Genomic DNA, 19,454 nt, shown 5'->3' on the forward strand with positions numbered 1-19,454 from the left:
GGCATCCAAACTGAAAAAGACCTTGTTTAGCAAACACACGATGGAGAAAGCCCTCACTTAAACAAGAACAACAAACAAATTGCCATTGCCACATTTAGCCCCAACTACAAACCTTTGCTGGTGAGGTAAACGGGGCAACCAAGTACGGGTGGGGAAAGAAACAAGCTACAGGAGTAAGGAGCAGAGCTGGGCCCTCCCTCAGCAAAACGTCGCCATTAACACGTGAACCAGAGGGAACTCCAAGAAGGAAGTTTCTCCCGCCGCTCATGCCACATCCACACGGGCCGACTAAAGACCGAAGCGCTGTGCACAAGTGACTGGTCCCATACGAGATTTGAGCCGAATGCAACATCCTCCCCTCCCCAAAACTTCCTTCCTCATCAAGGGCAGTTAACAGGAGGGCGCAAGCAACCAGATGGGGAGGAACTCGGGGACTCTCTCCCTCCTCGCAGGCTCTTCCCTCCCTACTAGATTCCATCCACCGATAAGCACTGGGGCGGGCTCCTCCGCCCGAACACACCACTCCCGACGCCAAGCGTGCCTCCAGGAGGAAAAGTTGGAAGGGGGGAAAAAAAACCCTAACCCAGAAGGCTTCCTCCCTCCCGGGAAGCCGCACGCTTGCAGCCAGCCAGTCAGTCAGTCAGCCCGCAGGGAGCGCCCACCTGGCCGCTTCCCCACGGAAAAAAGAACGAATAAAGACAGAGAGGAGCGGCGGCGGCGGCCGGCGGGCCTGCCGGCGGTCTGACAGCACTGCCCCCCTCGACGAGGCGGCGACGAACCCCGCTGCCTCACCGGGGCCGGGGGCCGCGGGCCGCGGCTGCCGGACGGCCCCAGGGCGCAGGCGCCGCGAGCCCCACCTGTCCCGGCCCGGCCCCGCCCCTCCCCGGGGCCGCGCCCAGCCCCGCGCGCCTGCTCACGGCGGCTTCCCCGTCAGGCGCGGCGCCCGCTGGGAGCTGTAGTTCGCCGCCGGGCCCTCGCCGCTCTCCGGAGCCAGCGGGGGGACTCCGCTTCCCGTCGGTCCCCGCGCCCCCGGCCGGCGCGGCGGTGCCGCCGGGGGCCGGCGGTGACGGCCGGCGCCGCCGCCGCCATGGGCTGGGGGACGCGCTTGGGCCTCCTGGGCGGCCTGGCCCTGTGGGCGCAGCGGCGGCGGGCAGCGGCGGCCGCCCCGGGGCGGCGGGACCTGGAGCTGAAGCTGGTGCAGGTGGTCTTCCGGCACGGGGCGCGCACCCCGCTGCGGCCCCTCCCGGGGGCAGCGCCGGTGAGGAACGGGACGGGCGCGGGCGGCCGGGGCTGCGGAGCGGTGGCGGCAGCCCGCGGGGCTGCGGCTGGTGCCCTCGCCCCGAGCCGGCCGGCTGCCCGCCGCCGGGCTGCCGCCTCCCTTCCGCCAGCCTGTAAATGGGTTGGTTCCCCCCCGCCCCTTCCCAAGGCCCTACCGAGAGTAAATTCGGGGAGAACATGGGAATTTGGGAGTTAAAGCGGAACGGCGATAGCATGGTCCCGCTGCCTGTTGGCGGGACGGGCGACGGGAGAGGGAACGACGTCCGGTGTGGCTGCAGGGAGCCCTCGGAGGAGGGACGCGGGGAGGGGCGTCCCGGGGCCGGGGCCGCTGGCGATAACACAAGTTACTGCTGCTCCCGGGGACTTTGGTTTTTAACGCCTGGTGCTGAGCCGTTCCCCGCAGCACTGCACGTTACAGCAGATACTCGGCAAACGTGCACTTGTTTGCCTCGGTGTTACTGCGATTGGTCTGTCTCCCCATAGCTGCCAACGAGGCAGCCTCTTGAGCTGGCAGATACTAGCTCTGCTAGTTTGCTAAAGAAGCTTTTCAGTGAGTAACAAATAGCAGCAACAGAGATTTCCTAGAGATTCTTCTCCTGTAAGGGGAGGAAAGCAAGTGCTGCGTTTCATGCACATCATCTGTGCATGATGCACGGCCGATCAGCAAATCCAAGATGTAGCACTGCTGTCATTTCTGTACATGCTGTATGAAGAGATCAGTTCTCTTTGGCTCCTTGTTGTGGTATTGGCAAGGCAGCACACAGTAACAGCTCAGCACTGGTTTAATGCTCTTGAAAGTCCTCATTTTCCACTGAAGCACTGTTTGTTTGTTTGTATGTTTGGAAACAGGTGGAATGGCATCCCACTCTTCTAGATGTGCCTGCTCAGACTAAGTTTGATTACATGGTGACTGACCTAAATGGAGGACCTCGGCCTCCCTCACCTTATGAGGAGCAATACAAAAAGACCACATTCAAGGTGAGGCTGTATTTTGTGGTGGTTTCGTGTTCCCTCTGTAGACTTCTTTATTTCCGTATTCCACTGGAGACCCTTCCTTTTCTTTGCACTTAGGGTGGTGCAATTGCAGGACAGCTGACAACAGTAGGGATGCAGCAGATGTTTGCCCTGGGGCAAAGGCTGAGGAGAAGCTATGTGGAAGAAGCCAACTTTCTCTCACCAACATTTAAGCCTGCTGAGGTCTTGTGAGTCTCTCGCTTCCCTCTCAGACCTTCCCTTGCTTCCTCCCTCCTAACAAGCAGCCCTGTGCAAGGGAAACTTTCTGACCAGCATACCCTTCTCCACCCTATAGCGGACCGGCTGGTCCCTGGGCCTTCATCTTTGCTCAGCCTGCACAGCCCTGTACTAGAACTCACTCATGACACAAAGCATCCAATTCCCCAGCAGTCCTGAGAGTGATGTAAGGGACAGATTCATCTCACCTAGGTTTAGCCATTGACAGTGCTATTATGCACCTTTATGGTGAGTGAAGAGAAACAGGTATTTCTGGAGCACAATTTAACTCACTGTAGATTAAATAAGCTAAAGTTCAGTGAGATGAAGCACACCCCTGCTGCTCACATCAGTAATGCTGGGAGTGTCTGGTTTAGGATGAGAGAAAAATTGCACTAGAGAAGTGCCAACTTTATCTCCACTGTCTCTGAAGGGAAGTTAAAGGGCAGTTCAGATAATAGGTGTCTATTTAAGACAGCTATAGCGAGGCAAGATGAATCCCACCACAGGTTTCCAAAGCCACAGTGAAAGCAGAACCTTCAGTTCCAGCAAGTCCTCCCCAGCTGCAGCCACGTCCACGTGAAAGAAAAAGTGCTACCTCACAAACTGCTTTCTCTCTTTCAGCATCCGTTCCACTAATATTTTCCGGAATCTGGAGTCCACACGGTGCCTGCTAGCTGGGCTGTACCAACAACAGAAAGAAGGTTGGGGAGACTTCTGACCAGTGCCTTTCCTTTCTCAGTCTTCCCTAGACGTGCACACCTCACACATCTCAACTCTCTCTGGCTTCTGGTTGTTACTTCTTCCCTGGTTCTTTGCGCCTGGCCCTCTTCCCCATGCTCTCCTGGTTCTACGTGTTGTCAACTTGTCACCTGCTCCCTCTCTTTGTGTAGCTTTCTGCTGGTGCTCAGCTTGGATCTGTTGCCATGAATGCTGCAATTTCAGACCTACTGAGGAGGTTAGCATTAACCCACTTCAGAATCAAGAGGGCAAAAAGTTTCAGGTCTAATGGTTACAAGATGCACATCTGAAAAAAGTTTCTCAGAGAAACCCAAGTATCTTGGCCAAAATCCTTTAAAAGTTCAGTATCTGGAGTAACTTTCAGCTGTATCCTACAGTTGACAACTACTTGTATGTCCTAGAAAAAGGCTCTGAGTTTTGAAGATGTCAGCTCTGCTCCCCCCCTGTTTAGTTCCAGGAACAAATAGTAGAAGTGACTTGCTAGAGCTCCTTACAGCTCACGACAGAAACTAATTTTTGGCACATACAAACACTACAAAAAAAGAATACACAACTAGAAAGCTTTACAAGGTGCACAGCAGACATCCCTGTGGAATTAAATGCTGTGTGCAGAGAAACAAGCACAGTGGCTTGTGTTAACAGGTGATAGCTCGGGGGGAATTGCTAGTTGACAACAATGGACTTGAGCACAAAGACTGTGGGAGTGATTAAAGCAGTCTAAAGACACACAGGTGCACTAGTGATCACAGAAGCTTCCTTCTCGTTCCACAGGATCTGTTGTCATTGTCACTGATGAAGCAAGCTCTGAAATCCTCTACCCCAATTACCACAACTGCCAGCGCCTGAAATGCTTGAGCAGGTAATTGCCAGCCATACCTCCCCATATGATTTCACTGCTGTTTCATTTCAGCAGTAGTAATTTAAAACAGTACATTTTCTTCCCATTTCCCAATTTCTTCCCCTGCCACTTACTGTTCTTTTGGAATGGCTATCTAGTTGTATAAAATACTTGGTGAGCAGAGTCATATACCAAGCAGTGGCACCAGAAGGAAAAAAAAAAATATAGAAACTTTTTCTTGAAAAACCAATTTAATTTAGTCTATGTCTAGCAAACACTCATTACTAGCTAATGTACAGCTATTCTGCGGCATTGCTGCAGGGCAGAATTAATGTCATCTACATCCCTTAACAAGCCTTTCAAGTGTGAACATATTGGGCCTCCTTTTTATATTCAGCTTCTGGTTTGGGGGTTATTACAACATTCCTGTCACATTTGTACCTTGAAGAAACTGAAATATACTCAGCCTTGACACATTTAACAAAGACTAATGAAGCAAAATAAGGAACATCCTACATAGAAAGAACACTCATGTTTGCAGAGTCAAGTACTCTAAATGCCTGTGCCAGGTTGGGCATGGGGTGGAAACTGAACAAGAGAGGCAAATGTATTACAGTTTGGTTGGATTATACATTAGCGTATTTTTGCCCAAAATTCAAGAGTTGTCAGAATTCACTTGCAAAAGTTCATTATATAATGCTTGACTCTGCAGGCAAAGGATTGTTCTTGACAGTGGTGAGGTGACAGCCCATAGAAGCAGTACATTCAGCCTCCTCTGGTAACATCAACTGTCCAAAAAGGGAGTAAACTGCAAGTTCTTCTGCTCCCTCCCCCTCAGCCCACCAAATGAGCACATTTTGTGACCACATCAAGGTGGAATTTTTTTTTAAGCTGCAGTAAGAAGCACTGCCTCAGCTTACAGGCTACCTAAGCCAGAACTTCCAGCATATTTGATTTCAAACAGAAACTAGAGCTGTTCCTAAAAAAATAAAAAGCAAGCTTAAACTTTTCCCACCTCCTCCCCAACAGATCAGGGTCAGGGAAAACAAAACCTATGCAACATATTTTGCTTGGAGTACATGGCCAGCATGGATATTCTCAGCTAAACTTTTAAAAATAAAATTTTAAACAGTGTAAAGAGACAAATGGCTTCTAACAAAGTGAGAGGTGAGTTTAAGCTGCAAGTGAGCATCTAGGTGTTTCCCTTTTCCCACACCATACAGCAACCAGTTCAAAGTTTCTACCCTTTTTTCTTTCATGAGGCAGGTAAAGGCTGCTCCCTGAAGACACAGACTTGTGCTGTTCCAGTATGACTAGATCTGTTAACTGATACACAACCCTTGCTTATGGGAATCAGTTCTGAGGTGTTCACACCTCATCTTAATTTTTTTCCCTCACCTCTGTGAGTGCAGATAGCCAGCTCTGATCCTTGACATCTAGACACAGCGTCCATCCACTCTGCAACTTAGACTCCCAATATCAAGAATCCCTCAGTATCCTGTGGTGCTTCTCTTCTACCCCTCAATGATGTAAGACAACTCCACTGGGCTGGGGTCATGAAAAAAAAAAACCCAAAAGACAGGAAGTTTGATGTGTGAAAAGTTTTTGGGTTGTTTTCTTAATTCCCTGACAGGCGTAAGTTGAAGAATGCTCTGCAACAGCCAGGTATCTCTGATGACTTGAAAACAATTAAGGAGAAGATGGGTATTGATGGTGATAAGTCTGTGGACTTTTTTCTCCTCCTTGATAACATTCTTGCTGAGCAGGTGAGCTGAGCAGTTCTGTTGCACTGTCACAGAAAGAAACATCCCTTTACCATGCATATGGAGGAAATCACGGAGTGCCAACACCCACTGATACCAGTGGATTCCCCAGTACCTTTCTGTGCAATCCAGAAAGTTTATAGAAATAGCATGGCCTTTTTAAAAAGCAAGATGTGGAGTCAGCCTTGCTCTAGGATGGATGAAGACTCATCTCCAGTATTTATGTTCTTACCTTGAAATCCAGTATCTCTTTCAAGGGTAATGAAGTACAGCTAAGAGAGCAGTTGGGCCTTGCTTACCCCATTACAAAGTGCTTTCCCTCCTTTGGCAGTCAGCACATAAGAGAGTCATCTTAATCCAGGTTCCAGCATACTACCCATGAGCCAGATTGCTTCTGTTACTGGGAGGGAGCGGGGCATATTTGTACCCCTCTTAGTACCTCTTTTTTGCTGGAGCTAATGGTAATTGGTCTGGCTGTCAGTTGAATAGCTCAAGGCATGATACTCCCTTCACATAGAAATGTATCCTCAAGAAGAAACATCCATCGTTTTGGTGGACGGAGCAAGTCTGTATATTTAAAACCTCCTAGAACTCCTCACATGAACACCATAGTAGAATACTGTAGCACAAATGCTGTTACATGAACAGCTGTTTTCTGTGGGCAGTCATCCATGTGTCTTCAGGCTGTGTTCAGAAAGGGTCAAACCCTATTGTTATGCTACATCTTCTCCTTCCAGGTGCACAATTTGCCAAGCTGCCCTGTGCTGAAGAACTTTCAGCAGACAGTTGAGCGTCGATCTGTTGACTCGCTGCTTTTCCTTCTGGCAGATGGTTCAAGGTGATTACCTGTATCCATGCCTCCAGCCTTAGGGGTTGTCTTAGGTTTACCCAGGGTGGATGAGCTGCACCAGCTTACTGCAGCAGATAGAAGTCCTTTCTGATCTGCTGCATTCCCCCACCAGAGGCTACTGCTCCCTCATGAGGTTTGTGCCTCAGCCATCTCAGTCCAGTGCCTTGAGTCAGGGACATGAGCTAGGAAAAAGGAGTCCACACTGAGGAGGCCAAGATGTGGGCTTACATCCTGTTTTGCTGACAGTCATGGAGAGAGTTAGCCACTGAGGCAGGCAATGAATGCCTCAGTTGCCACGCCTGTTTAAGTTAACCCGTGTCAAATGCAAAAGCAGAAGAGAATAGGAGATGCTTCCAGCCTGAACCCTGAGGCTGCACAGGTGAGGCTGCCCTTGCAGATGCACAACTACAATCTGAATTCCAACCTGGGAAATTTATCCCAGGGATGGCACCTGCACAACTGGGCTGAGAAGTGTTGGTGCTAGTGGAAAAGGTGATGCCAGGCCCTGCACACATGTAACTACTTGCAAAAGAATCTGCTGCTACATGCAGTTAATTGCCTCCTCCACAATTATTTGTAAAGGTGGCTGAGTTGCTAGCCTAGCAGCTGTTTTCCTTTCAGATTCATTTGCAGCTGCCATATTCACCAGCTCTTCTCAGGTGGTAGTATAGGACTGCCTTTTCTGTTAGGGCAGTTGTCCTCAGCCTCTTCCTTAACTTGTGTTAGGGATCTCAGGTACTGAAAGACTGATTTCCCCCACTCCCACAACACCCAGGAGAGCCAGTCACACTCATCCTCCATTTCCACTGATGTATTCATTAGGTAGAGGGAGTTTCTTCACACCAGAAGTTGTCTAAAGATCTCTTTGTTCAATACAGGGATAAAAACTAATTTTTAAATAGAGCCACCACCTTCTCAAATCCCACCCCTCCCCTTCCCACCAAAGGGCCCAATCACTTCAGTTGCTGTTTTGCAGTCAGCTGCAGTCATCTTCCCTAGCTGAAAAGCATGCATTCAAAAATCACAACACAGGGAACAAAATAGCATAGAAAACATCAAGGAGTTTCTAGATTTCCCTTTATGTGGGCCACACCTCATGAGACTGCTTTTTAACACCCCCACACACACACATTCTGCAATCACATTAAAATCTGTGGTGACCATGCAAGTGCCAAGTGCCAAAATAAAAAGTGACCATAGGAATTACATTTAATAGTTCTTAGCTACACCCAATATATGTTATCAATTTGTAAGAGAAATGCAGGTTCCCAGGTGTTTCTTCCAAATTATTTAATTTGAAAGTTTAAAACCTAGTAGATTTATTTCTGCTTCTTTTATAGAGAAGTTCTTCAGATGAGCGTTGGTCTCCTTTTCTATACCTTACAGAAGAACATTACAGAAGCAGTAGATCCCTCATCTCCAGCTGAAAAGGCCAGGTACAGGGCAGATCTCTAATTGTTACAAATTCTGGCTTGCTGTTAGTGTGAAAAGCTGGTTCAGAAAGATGTTGAATGTGTGGGGCAAAGAGAATGAGCACTCCTCTGCTAGAAAAAGCATGAGTGCTACTGGCTGTCTGTGGAGGAGCACAGCCAACATTTTAGGTTTGGGTTTTTTTTCCCTTTTTATCAGAAAACTCATTCTCTATGCTTCTCATGACGTTACCCTTATTCCTGTCCTGGTGGCACTGGGCACCTTTGATCACAAGTGGCCACCTTATGCTGCAGATGTGACCCTGGAACTGTATGAGCACCGGCAGTCCAAAGAGTGGTTTGTTCGCATGTCTTACCATGGAGAGGTAAGCCCCTCGTACAAATCCTGGGCTTTTGGTTTTGCCATGCATGCGTGTAAAGCTGTGAAGCAAGACTTGTTCCGAGCATGCCATCAAGCCAGATAACAGAGTAAGACACCTACAGCACATCCATGGTAGCCAAGATATCTGGCTATTGATCTAGTGTGAGTTTAGGCAAAGACTTTGAACCTCTGCCTCTCTGTGTCTTTGCCTCGACTAGCGTATTTTCCTGCCACAGAATGCATCAGTATCAGCAAAAAAGGGCTTTGGCAATGCACGAGATCTGTGATTTTGTCTCTTTGCCTCTGCAGGAGCAAGTGGTGAAAGGATGTAGAGCAGGTCTCTGCCCACTCAAAGAATTTCTGGAAGTTCTCTCACAGTACTCAGTCAGTCCAGAGGAGTACAATAACCTGTGCTCCCAAATGGAGGGGAATCAGCAAACTGCCTCATGATTAAGTTGTCTTAAATTAAAATTAGTTTATCGTCACAATCTTTGACTATTTTTCTTTATATTCCTGCCAGCCTTCCGTATTCTAAAGGTATTTTAGATGAGGGAACTTTTTCCTACCAGACACAGGGTGGCACAGTGTCACTTTTCACTGTTAGCAGCAAGATGAAAGAAGCTGTGTAACAGAATGGCTCGAGTTCACTTCTGAGGTAGCCACACAAAAGCACAGAGAGGCTGAAAATGGCAAGGGAGAGAAGAGACCTTTTTAAATTGCCCTGCTGCTTCAGGAATATGAGAGAAAACATACCTGTTCCTCATATGCTGGGACTGTGGGATGAAGCCCAAGCTTCCTCTGTGCTACCAGACTTGAGAGCTTTGACATAACAATTGCTTTTATGTATGGTGAACTGCAGAAGCTGCTGTGCCTTTCCCTTTCTTTTGTCATGTTGGAGGGTTGCTCTGCAGAGAGATGAACCTCCCAAATTGCATAGCATTTAGCTACCCCATCTTCTTGAGGGCATTTCTGTGCACACAAAACCTCTCCAAAGGGACAGAGAGCCTCCAAACCTCTTCACTGCACTCCTGTAATTACAGAAATTCTGCTGTGAACATGCAAAACAACCACAGTGGGCCAAGTACAAGAACATGCACTCTTAGTGAACTCTGCTTAATGTGCTTTAAAAAAGGAAGTCCGGGGAGCTGCTACGCTGGGCAGCGTTGCATCTGTTTTGTACTTGCTGAAACAGGAATACACCAGCATAGCCAACAGAAGTACTTCTAGCTGAGATGATGACACTTTTTCCTGTAAGACAGTACTAAGGATCACTATTGTTGCCAAAATCCCCATTTTTCAATCAGTAAATAAAACTTGGATCCGGACCTACTTTCTTTGGGATATGTAAAGGCTAAAGTAGGGGGACCACTTATTAAAATGGCCCTGCAGTTTTGGTTCTGCATTACCCCTTATCACTTAGCGAAAACAGACTGCAGTGATGTTAATGTAAGAAGTCATTGACAGATATGTGACTGGAGGCACTACAGTACCTTCTCCCCGAGAAGCGTGGGCTGGATTTACCTCTACTCTTTCATTAGCCTGCCCCCACCACAATTACATGTTGACACCACGCACAGTGAACAGAATAATTTGAATACTAAATACATTGCTGGAGGTCTCACTGAATTGCTATTAGAAGCTGTCAAAAAAGCAAACAAACCATTGTTATTTTCCATCAAGTTTTTATACAGCCTAAAACCATAGTGCCATTATATAAAAATCAATGGCCTACCCTTGCTTAAGAACAGCGTGTTCTGCTCTAATCAAGCTCTCATGCACAGTGTAAAGTATTTGGAGAACAGCAATGGAAACATTAGGCATACGATTGCAAGTTATTTGTGAGGCATGGACTGCTTGGGAAAGGGGTATCAGGGAACAGTATCGGAATCTTTGGCCATACCAGTAGACAAAGGGGGAATTCACATACCTTCTCCTAAACAAGAGCTAGGAGCATCTCCCAGCAAAACTGACCAGCAACCAGGTTAAAAATTGCAACACAGTCAAGACCCACAGAACTTGGCAGCATGAGCTGTCCTAGTGCACCTAAGATTGTTAAAGGGCACTGCATTCACACCATTAAAATAATCATATCACTCTAAGCAGGGTAACATACATTCAGTAACAGCAGAAGACCTCAGAAAAACAGGCCAGCTTCTTAGCAGTGGCTAGGAAGAAGCCTCCCCTGGGAACAGGTTACTTCATAATTGTCTCTTACAGGGCTTCTGCAGTGCCCTCTGTGCGCCGCTCCGGCCTTACCGTTCCCCCTTGGTGCGGAAGTGGTTGGGCCATCCATTGGTCTCATCCCACTGAGCGACTCCATGGTAGTCGTGGCCCACAGTATGGAGGAGTTATTTCTGACCTCAACTAGTGTAAATAATGACAGCAGAAGAGGATTGGTGGGGCAGTGGAAGAGTTTTAAGACTAAAGGACACAGGTAAGTGGGAAGTGCTGAACTGCAAACACAACATAGAAGAGCTGTGGCATTTCTGAAAACATGGAATAAAAATTTCCAGAAATTAACAACTTCCCAAGGAACCAGTGCATTTACATGAATAGGCTAGCTCTTTGCAAGAACTGGGAAAGACACAAAATCCCAGGGGACAGAAAAAGAAACCCAAAAACTTTCTTACCCTGGGCTGTTAATATGAGAACTGCTGACATGAGCAGCTAACAAGTTCAACCTCATGTTCCCTCAAACTTGAGCTGGAGCTGCTAACCCAAATTAGTCTGCCTCCCTTGCTATTTTAGTCCAATGTAGTCAACGCAGGTTGCTCAACTTAAGCCTAAAAGACTTTTTTTTTTTTTCTCCATTTTGCATTGCAAACCTATCCTTGTATAGTATGTTTCATTTAAGGCAATGTTAGTATAGTACATAATTGGCAGGAAAGATGTCAACTTAAGTTTAGGGTTTTGTTTTCTCCTCATGTAAAACATCTTTTAAAGTTTCCAGTATCCCAGACAAAACAGCATCACTTTTCTTTCCTGCTTCATGCTCTGACTCAAACAAAATCAATCGTAAGCTTAAAACCTGAGCATGTAATGAGTCATGAAGACCTACATCTCTCAGCACAAAAGGTTTGCTGGTTGAAAATCAAAAGGAGATCAAGAGGATAGTGAGCTTGGTATATTTGTCAATAAACCCAACGTCATAAAGCTAGGAGTCTGGGTCTTTTTAAGGCCTGAAGAACACTCTGCTTAAGGTTAAAGCGCATTATCAGGAAAGAGCATGATAAAGCTAGGTGTTGCATATCTACCACAACAAACAGCATTAACAGAAACGATTGGAAACTACATGAACTGGCTAAAAACTGAAAAATCTTCCAATTAGAGGTCACCTCGCCAGAAAGATGACACAGCAGATATGCAAGACAACTTACCTTTTTTAGGTTAAGAATTACTACCAATCGATACAGTGAAGTGCGCTCTACTAAATACAGGCCTATATCAAACATGGATCATTTCTGCTCGAGAAGTATCAAAATAGAGAACAGGTTTCAGCCAACAGCCTGCCAAGGCTACACGAGGAAAGCATTCACCATCATGAGTGCAGAAGAGCACGACCAATGAAACATAGCCTTTTCTGCCACCAGAATGAAAACCAGCACAGTAGATGGTCAGCATACCAAGCACCACAAATTTAAGCCGTGTCTACCATATTTGTAATAGCCCCAACAGTGGCACAACAAATGCTGTGTTCCAACAGTCTAGGAAGTGTGTTTAGGATTCACACTTACCCTCAGGAAGAGTCAGGCACCCGCATCTACTCAAAGTCAGGATACATGTATTGTACCAGAAGCACCACCAGCATTCAAATCCCAACCAAGACTGATGCAGATTAGATCTCCACATACTGGTCTGTCTTCTGAAATGCTACCCATCAGATACCACTAGGAAGGGTCAGGACTAAACTCATAAGGCTGGCTTGTCATGTTCTTTGGTAGATTAGCTAGTCCATGATACAGGTACAAAGCTTGAGTTTATTTGGACAGTGCTTAAAACTGCCAGTGTACTTCACAGATGACCTGTTTGCAACAGTCTACTACTTTAAAACAAACAGATTTCAAATATTTTAAACTTTTGATTTAGCAGGCGCATTACTTTGCGTTTCAGAAGTTCACCATCTGCTGGGTTTACCTTTTAAGTCTCTCCGCACTCCGGCTGCGCAGCCATCTGGGATGAGATAATTTGAACAGCAGACTGTTTCCTCCCATGTTACTAGAGAGGAAGAGCAGCCAAGCATGTATGAATAAAGTCTATTTCATTCTTTCAAACAAAGGTGGAGGAGGATGATTTGAAGGTTTAAAAAAAAAAAAGACGGGGAGGGGGAGGGGAAGAAAACTAAAAATGGCAACCCCACTTTCCATCTTCAACTGCACCATGACTACCAGAGCTGAGTCACAGTTACTATTGATTATAAATAAGCAGCAAAGAACAGAGCCTGACTTAGAGATCCCAAGGTGAATTTGCAAACCTGGCAGCTAGAAAGCTTTTTCATTTGCAAAGCAAAAAGGGGAGAAGTAGAATCAGAGCAAAACAAAGAAGTTCAGTCTACATCTATTGAGTCATTTCTCTCATCAGAGCCAGCCAAGGCATTAGCATCTCTTGTCCATCAGCTGCTGCAAACCAGGCAACGTCAATGAGGTCAAGTGCACCTACATGGACACAGGAGAATCCATATCTTCTGCATTTTCTGTAGGAAAAAATCTTGTTAAGATACTAAATGCCACCATTTTCAGTTAGACAGACACAGAAGGAACTTTAATTATCCAGCATCTTTAAAATGTATCCTTTCACTACCAAGTGGCTTTGAAACAGTGAATCCCCTATGCTAATTTTTCTAGAATAAGTTGCAGTTACCTGAAATCCTTTACTATTCAAAATAACCTCAACAGGCATAGGAGGCACTGAGAAAGAATGTTAAAAAAAAAAAAAAAAAAAAAGCCCCAAACCCTCCAGGTTATTTCTATGTCAGGAAAGAAGTTTGCTTTGTTCAACATGGTAAAAACAGTCAGGAGTCATGGCAGAAGTGGCAACACTTAAAAAGGTTGCACTGTGACAATTCCCATGCAAGATCCTCAAAAGGGAGCTCTGCAACCATTTAAAGAAGAGGTAACTCCACTCTACAGAAATAACACATACTGTGTCATTGTCAGCTCTTTCCAAAATCTTGACAAGCCCGTGCTTCAGGCATGCTGCTTGTCTTGTTAGAGGGAAGCACCGCAACATACATCCTACACTTTGTCAAAAGAGTAATTCTCACCCAAAATCATTGTAAATTTGCATGACAGCACAAAGGTGAATTTGGAAGCAGGCAACAGAAGGCTCTGAGGCTTGCGTGCCTCCAACGGTGCATGGCTTCACTCATTCTGTAACACTAGCAATGAAACTTCTTTGGTAAGCCAGCCACCGACAGCAATTCTTTATCCACCTGTTAAGGACCAGTTAACTCTGAAAAACTCTCACGCACAAGCGTATTAAAGATACTCATTCTCCACATGAAGTTTCACACTAATAGCCAGCCCTTTGAGGAAACTATTCATTGAAATAATCTCAAGTAACAGTAAGTGGAAGGAAGAACAGAGATAACACACTCCATATACAGTGCTGGGGGACCAGAAAGCAGACAGCCCCAGAGCCCACACCCTGCCCTACAGATCCACATCTGGTTCATCCTGGTCTTCTCCAGGAGCGGGGCTCAACTCCTAATCTGTGTTTCAGCATCCAGTCTTTCAATCCTCATAAACAAAACCATAAAACCTTCTTGCTGAAATTCTCTCAAAAGGCAAGTTTGAAAAGACAGGGGATTAGGAAGCGATCGATGAAAACTGCAGCAAAGCAACAATTTACCCAGCAGGGTTGTCGTGATAAAAATCTGCTCACTGACGATTTCTCTCTTACCTTTATTTAAGTTCATCTTTTCCCCACTATCTCAGCCTCTGAGCGCTGGCAGTCAGAGACCCTACCCAATCCAAAGCCCCCAGGGGGACACACAACCCCAGGGCCCCACACAGCATTGGACTCCGGCGCTCAGCAGACAGACACCGCTGCTTAGGGAAAGCTTAAAACCACGTACCTTGTACTGCTGCAATCACCAGGAAGACGTGACAGAGACAACAAGTTTCATCTATTCCTTGACCCTCAACAAATTGAGGAAGAAAGACTGTAACTATCGTCCCTGGGGCATTCTGAAATAAGACCTCACTCCGAGGAAAAACAAGCTCAGTTCAGGATTAAGCAAACAGAAGTGCCTTGCAAGAAGCATGCAGCTGCCTATAGACCAGACTTTTAGGAGCTGCCAAAGCTTACCCCCCATCTGGCCTCTAGGCTGGCTGTGATCATGTGGAAGAGCAAAAGTCATCTGGCCAGCTGTCTGATGTACATAGAAACACAGGACTGGATAAAGACGACAGTTCATTTTTGTAAGAAACAATATATTTTATTTTTCTGACACCACAGCCCTGGCGAGTGGTTTTGTACCAAATTTAATGGAGGTTACACAGAACGTTTTACGCTGGGGAGAAAAAAAAAAAAAAACACAAAAAAAATCCTGGGTAACTTTTAGTGTCTGTTCCACTCCCACATTAATAAAATCACTTGGGGTTTCTAAGAAAAGGAGAATAGGAAACAGTGAGAGAGACTACTGTAGGATGTAACAGTGTCCAAGTCCAGCCCCTTCCTAAAAGTGGGAAGAGTCCCCACGTGAGGAGAGGCTCTCCTAGATTTACTCCCCAAAATAACACAATGTATTGCAGCTGCCATAGGAGAAGACAGAAGGGGGACGGAGAGAGAGAGAGAAGCCTATTTAATAAAGAGTGGGAGGGAGAGACAGAAGGTGCTGGACAGCACGCCATAATTTGAAAAATATGTCCTTAACTTATTATTTATTTCTTTTAAAAGATTCCCCTCACTGAACTTAAGTTCCTTTTTGTGCTTTTCATTAATACTCTGCTCTGAGGTCGTAGTTTGGTTTTTCTATACATTGGAGTTGAAGGAAAATAGTCCGAAGTTCTGAAGATGGATTCTCCACCTAAAGTAAACAGCCTAGAATCCCATTCTCCTCTCACCCCAAAGACTAAAGTCTCTGCTAAAATCCCTTTTACAATATAGTACAGTACACAAAAAACCCCAAAAATAACCGAGAGTCCTGGGAGAAGCCAGTCCAAAGGACGTAAACATACAGAGAATGGTGCAACTTGTGACAAATGGCAATTCTCAAAATACAGCTACAGATTCTCAAAGCAGGTGCCGTCACAGGATACCCAAGTCCACAAAAATAATTTTTAAAAAATAAATCTTAAAAAAAAAAACAACCTGTTAAAATGAATAATTTTTTTTCAGGTAATTCCATACATTCGAGATTTCCCAAAGCGTCCTCTGGTCTCTTTTCACCTATTGCATGGCCAAACTGTACTCCTGAAGCTCCCAAAAAAGCCCTCAGGACTTGGAATCTCATCTTGACAAGGATCAGAACATCCAGTCTTATGGTAGCAGCTTAAAACATCATGTTCCCTGGGTTTCCAGGGCCTTGGCTAAATCCTCCCATGCCAACGTCAGCAGCCATACCTCGGGGCCTCATCTGGGGGGGAATCATGATGTTTTGTTGGGGTCCCATCATGCCCTGCATTGACATCATCATACCAGGTGACCCTACAGGGCCCGGGTGGCTGTACAGCCCTGCAGGGGCTCGGTCCTTGCCTGGGATCATGCCCACAGCGGCCACGGGGTTACTCATTAGCGCGGGCTGGCCAGGCATCGCCGTTTGTGCTGGTGACATCATGCGGTGGTGCGGCCCCATCATGCCTTGCTGCAGGAAGGCAGGTGGTCTCATCGGGTTATGACCCGGCATGGATGGAGCCGTCCCAAGAGGGATATCTGGAGTTCCCACTGGCCCGGGGCCCCCCATGCCAGGCAATGTTAGTCCCATCCTTGGGGTCTGCTCTCCTATCATCCCCTGCATGTGGGAGAACCCAGGCCCAGGACCCTGCGGCTGCTTGCGGCCTGGCACCTCCCCACGAGGGAAATACTGTAGTGTCTGGCTAGGCTTCTCCGATGGGATAATCCTGGACAGGTCAAACTCAGGTATTCCTGTGGCTCCAGGACGGATCACCTCCTGCAGCTCTGGATCAGTGAAAACCGAAGGCATATTGTTTCCGAGAACAGTGAAGGAGTCTGGACCGCCAGGGCCTCCAGTCTTGCAAAGTGCTGGATCTGTCGAACTTTGGGGCAGGTTGGTAGGACGCCCCAGAGGTCCTTCTCCGTGGAAGCCCATTCCCGCTGGGAAGTTGCCTTGTCCACCGCTGGGCCCGTTGTGTGGAAATGGCACCTGCTGTGGAGGGGACTGTACGGGAGGGAACCCCTGTGGGAAGCCCAGGCGTCCTTGAGGTACCATTGGAGACTCCTGGGAACCATGCCCCATCATTGGGTTGTGTGACATCAGGCCGGGTCCCACGGGGACCCCATGAGGAGGTATATTGGGTCCCATAGCATTTGGAGAGGGCATCTGGTTGTTATGGGAAAGAGGCTGGGTCATTCCCATTGGGCTAAGGGTTGGCATTGGACCCACTGGGTTTGGACCTGAAATTCGAGGATTCTGAGAATTAATGCCCATTCCTAGGGAAGAAATAAGGAATCACATTTAGATAACAGCCAATAATAATAAAGCTATCAGAGAGCATTCTGCAGGTTACCAAGTCCGCACACACACACAAAAAATTTCGTGCTAGTAAAAAAACATTAGTAGTGGCTCTGGAAAATGTTATTTTAATCAGAAAATGGATGCCACCTGCACAGCTGCCTCCCTAGGCTTGTCACTGCCCTATCAAAAAGTGACTAAAGCCTGCTCTCTAAGTAGAATCTCAGTCCAACCCACACCTTTCCTACTTTCCTGGCAGTCTAGATGACACAGGCAGTAACAAACACGTCTGTGACAGATTATCAGCATATGGACACTTGTCCACTGGGAAGTGACTGAATCTCCTTTCAAAACGCAAGAGGCAATAAATCAGGTAACCCTCGTAAGACTAGGAGGCAGCGATCAATGAGGTTAATGAGCTGTCATCATTAACTTACTCAATTAGCCAGCTTCCCCAGGTATATTCAGCCACTCTGATCATTACTGCATGAAACAGACAGCAAAGCTACAGGTAAACTCATGGAGAATTCATTACCAATTGCCACTGTCATGAAACATCCACTCATCCCCTCTTTCAACTATGTTAATTCAATTGGGTAGAGGGGCTACAGCCTACTTTTGTATTAAATATGTACCCACGAACATTAAGCTATCAGCAGGCATTGGACTTAGATAAACATGCTCATCCACAAGACAGCCCAAAAGGATATTTTTTTATTTTCCTTTAACTCTCTCAGGTAGAGACCAGGACACTTTCCTTCAGTCCTAGCTGAGGTTGCCTGCCATTACACATTGCCTATATGAAAAGATGTATGTTCTGAGAAAGCACTCTAACATCTCTTCTTTAACAAAGGTAATCCACAAAACCCAGGAAAAGACCAGAGGATTCAGTCTAAAAAAAAAAAAAACCCCAAAACCCCCCAAACAAACAAACCACAAAAAAACCAAACAACTTGTGAAGCTTCTATGACACTGCCTTAAGACAGGGGAAGAATGGTTTCCTCTGGATAACATGTTGTAGGTCTGACCCTTATTCTCATGAGCAGCCTTCACTCACACAAGTAATTCCAGTCTGCCTGAGGGGAAATCTCTCCCACACATAAGGGTTTTCCAGATTAGACACTTTCTGGACAGAAAAAACTGGTTGCAAGAATTTCTATCCCCTCATTTCAGAGAATTGCAACTGTCTTCCTCAAAAACAACCCATGGCTATACATTCTTCAAGGTTTTTCCCCTCTCACCATCTTCATTTGATGAAGCTTCCATAAAAATCACCCTCACTGTATTGCCTAACAGTGTGGGCTTATATTTCTTTGAGTTTCTTACCTGGTACGCTGTTCATAGGTGGCAAGTTTGGGGAACGTGCTGGAGGGGAGTCATCATCTGAGCTGGCCACAGTTTTGATGGCATCATGATAGAGCGGTGTAGAGCTGGGCATGGCAAATTTGGACATCCTGGACATCATAATGGAGAGGGGATTCTGGGAGAGGGTCGGCTCTGGTGGCATTGTGTAAGGACTGCTAGAGGGAAGATTTCCAGGGAGAGTCACAGGAGCAGACTGGCTGACTGTGGAAGGAGGTGGACCACCTTAGGAAAAAAAGAAAAAGAGAGAAAGAAAGAGACTTTAATTTTTTTTTCCTTCTTATTTTTCTCCTTAAATCTCACCCTTTTCTCCTAGAAAGCTCAAAAACTAGAAATCCCTTTTATTGCAAGAGACCATCTGACTAACGCAGTCAATGCCAGTGAAAGGTAACCAGAAAAATAAGCCTATTGGTTAAGATAGTTAACATTTGTTATCCTGCATTCTGCATTTCTACTGGAACTACCTTGAGCCTCTACAAATCCACATGAAGAATTATCAGGTAAATCTGAAAATCCTACTATTCAACTTCCATACACTGAAGATAGACTTAGGTACCAGGTCTAGTCATAAAAATCAAAATCTATAGTCAATTAATTGTTCTTGCACCCACCAAATGTCAACTGTAACTCCTTTCCCTTTTTCTTCAGGAGGCAAACAAGCACAAAAGGCACAGGCAGCAGAACGAAAGCTGTAGCAGATATGCTGAGACATGCGAGCAGATTTCTGACTAGCTGCTGATGCAGCTACAAGTAAAACTCCCTGTTTATGTTTCATTTCAGGTTTTATGTACACATATTTACTGCTCATTCCAGTTAAGGAAGTGTTCTCTGCACCTATTAGAATCATAGAATCATTTAGGTTGGAAAAGACCTTCAAGATCATTGAGTCCAACCATCATCCGTGCCCACTAAATCATGTTCTGGAGTGCCTTGTCTACGCGCTTTTTGAACACTTCCAGGGGATTGCGA

The 19,454-nt window shown here is 46.3% G+C and overlaps 2 protein-coding genes across 16 annotated transcripts in view; one reads left to right on the forward strand and one right to left on the reverse strand.

Moving 5' to 3' along the window:
* Nucleotides 1-1,054: 1,054 nt before the first annotated feature.
* Nucleotides 1,055-10,904, forward strand: ACP6 (acid phosphatase 6, lysophosphatidic). Of its 4 annotated transcripts, none has more exons than XM_052793895.1 (10): nucleotides 1,055-1,258; nucleotides 2,128-2,256; nucleotides 2,350-2,480; nucleotides 3,133-3,212; nucleotides 4,021-4,108; nucleotides 5,721-5,853; nucleotides 6,588-6,688; nucleotides 8,041-8,136; nucleotides 8,330-8,495; nucleotides 10,709-10,904. In XM_052793895.1, exons 1-10 carry the CDS (start codon nucleotides 1,088-1,090, stop codon nucleotides 10,799-10,801), a joined length of 1,188 nt encoding a protein of 395 aa, XP_052649855.1. In that variant the 5' UTR covers nucleotides 1,055-1,087; the 3' UTR covers nucleotides 10,802-10,904. The 4 variants fall into 4 exon arrangements, with proteins under 4 accessions (XP_052649855.1, XP_052649856.1, XP_052649852.1 ...); XM_052793896.1 differs by lacking the exon at nucleotides 10,709-10,904 and adding an exon at nucleotides 9,390-10,681; XM_052793892.1 differs by lacking the exon at nucleotides 10,709-10,904 and adding an exon at nucleotides 8,801-8,979.
* Nucleotides 10,905-15,276: 4,372 nt separating this feature from the next.
* BCL9 (BCL9 transcription coactivator) overlaps nucleotides 15,277-19,454 on the reverse strand; it is a 62,031-nt gene continuing 57,853 nt past the window's right edge. For 11 of the 12 annotated variants that reach the window (XM_052793886.1, XM_052793885.1, XM_052793875.1 and 8 more), the window contains 2 exons: nucleotides 18,450-18,710; nucleotides 15,277-17,101 (listed from right to left, as the gene is read on the reverse strand). In XM_052793886.1, the coding sequence (XP_052649846.1) occupies nucleotides 15,984-17,101; nucleotides 18,450-18,710 (1,379 nt within the window). In that variant the 3' untranslated portion in view covers nucleotides 15,277-15,983. The remainder of the gene's footprint in view (nucleotides 17,102-18,449; nucleotides 18,711-19,454) is intronic. The other variant, XM_052793884.1, reaches the window with a different exon arrangement.

This window comes from Harpia harpyja, chromosome 8 (assembly GCF_026419915.1).
Source record: "Harpia harpyja isolate bHarHar1 chromosome 8, bHarHar1 primary haplotype, whole genome shotgun sequence".
Lineage (NCBI taxonomy): Eukaryota > Metazoa > Chordata > Aves > Accipitriformes > Accipitridae > Harpia > Harpia harpyja.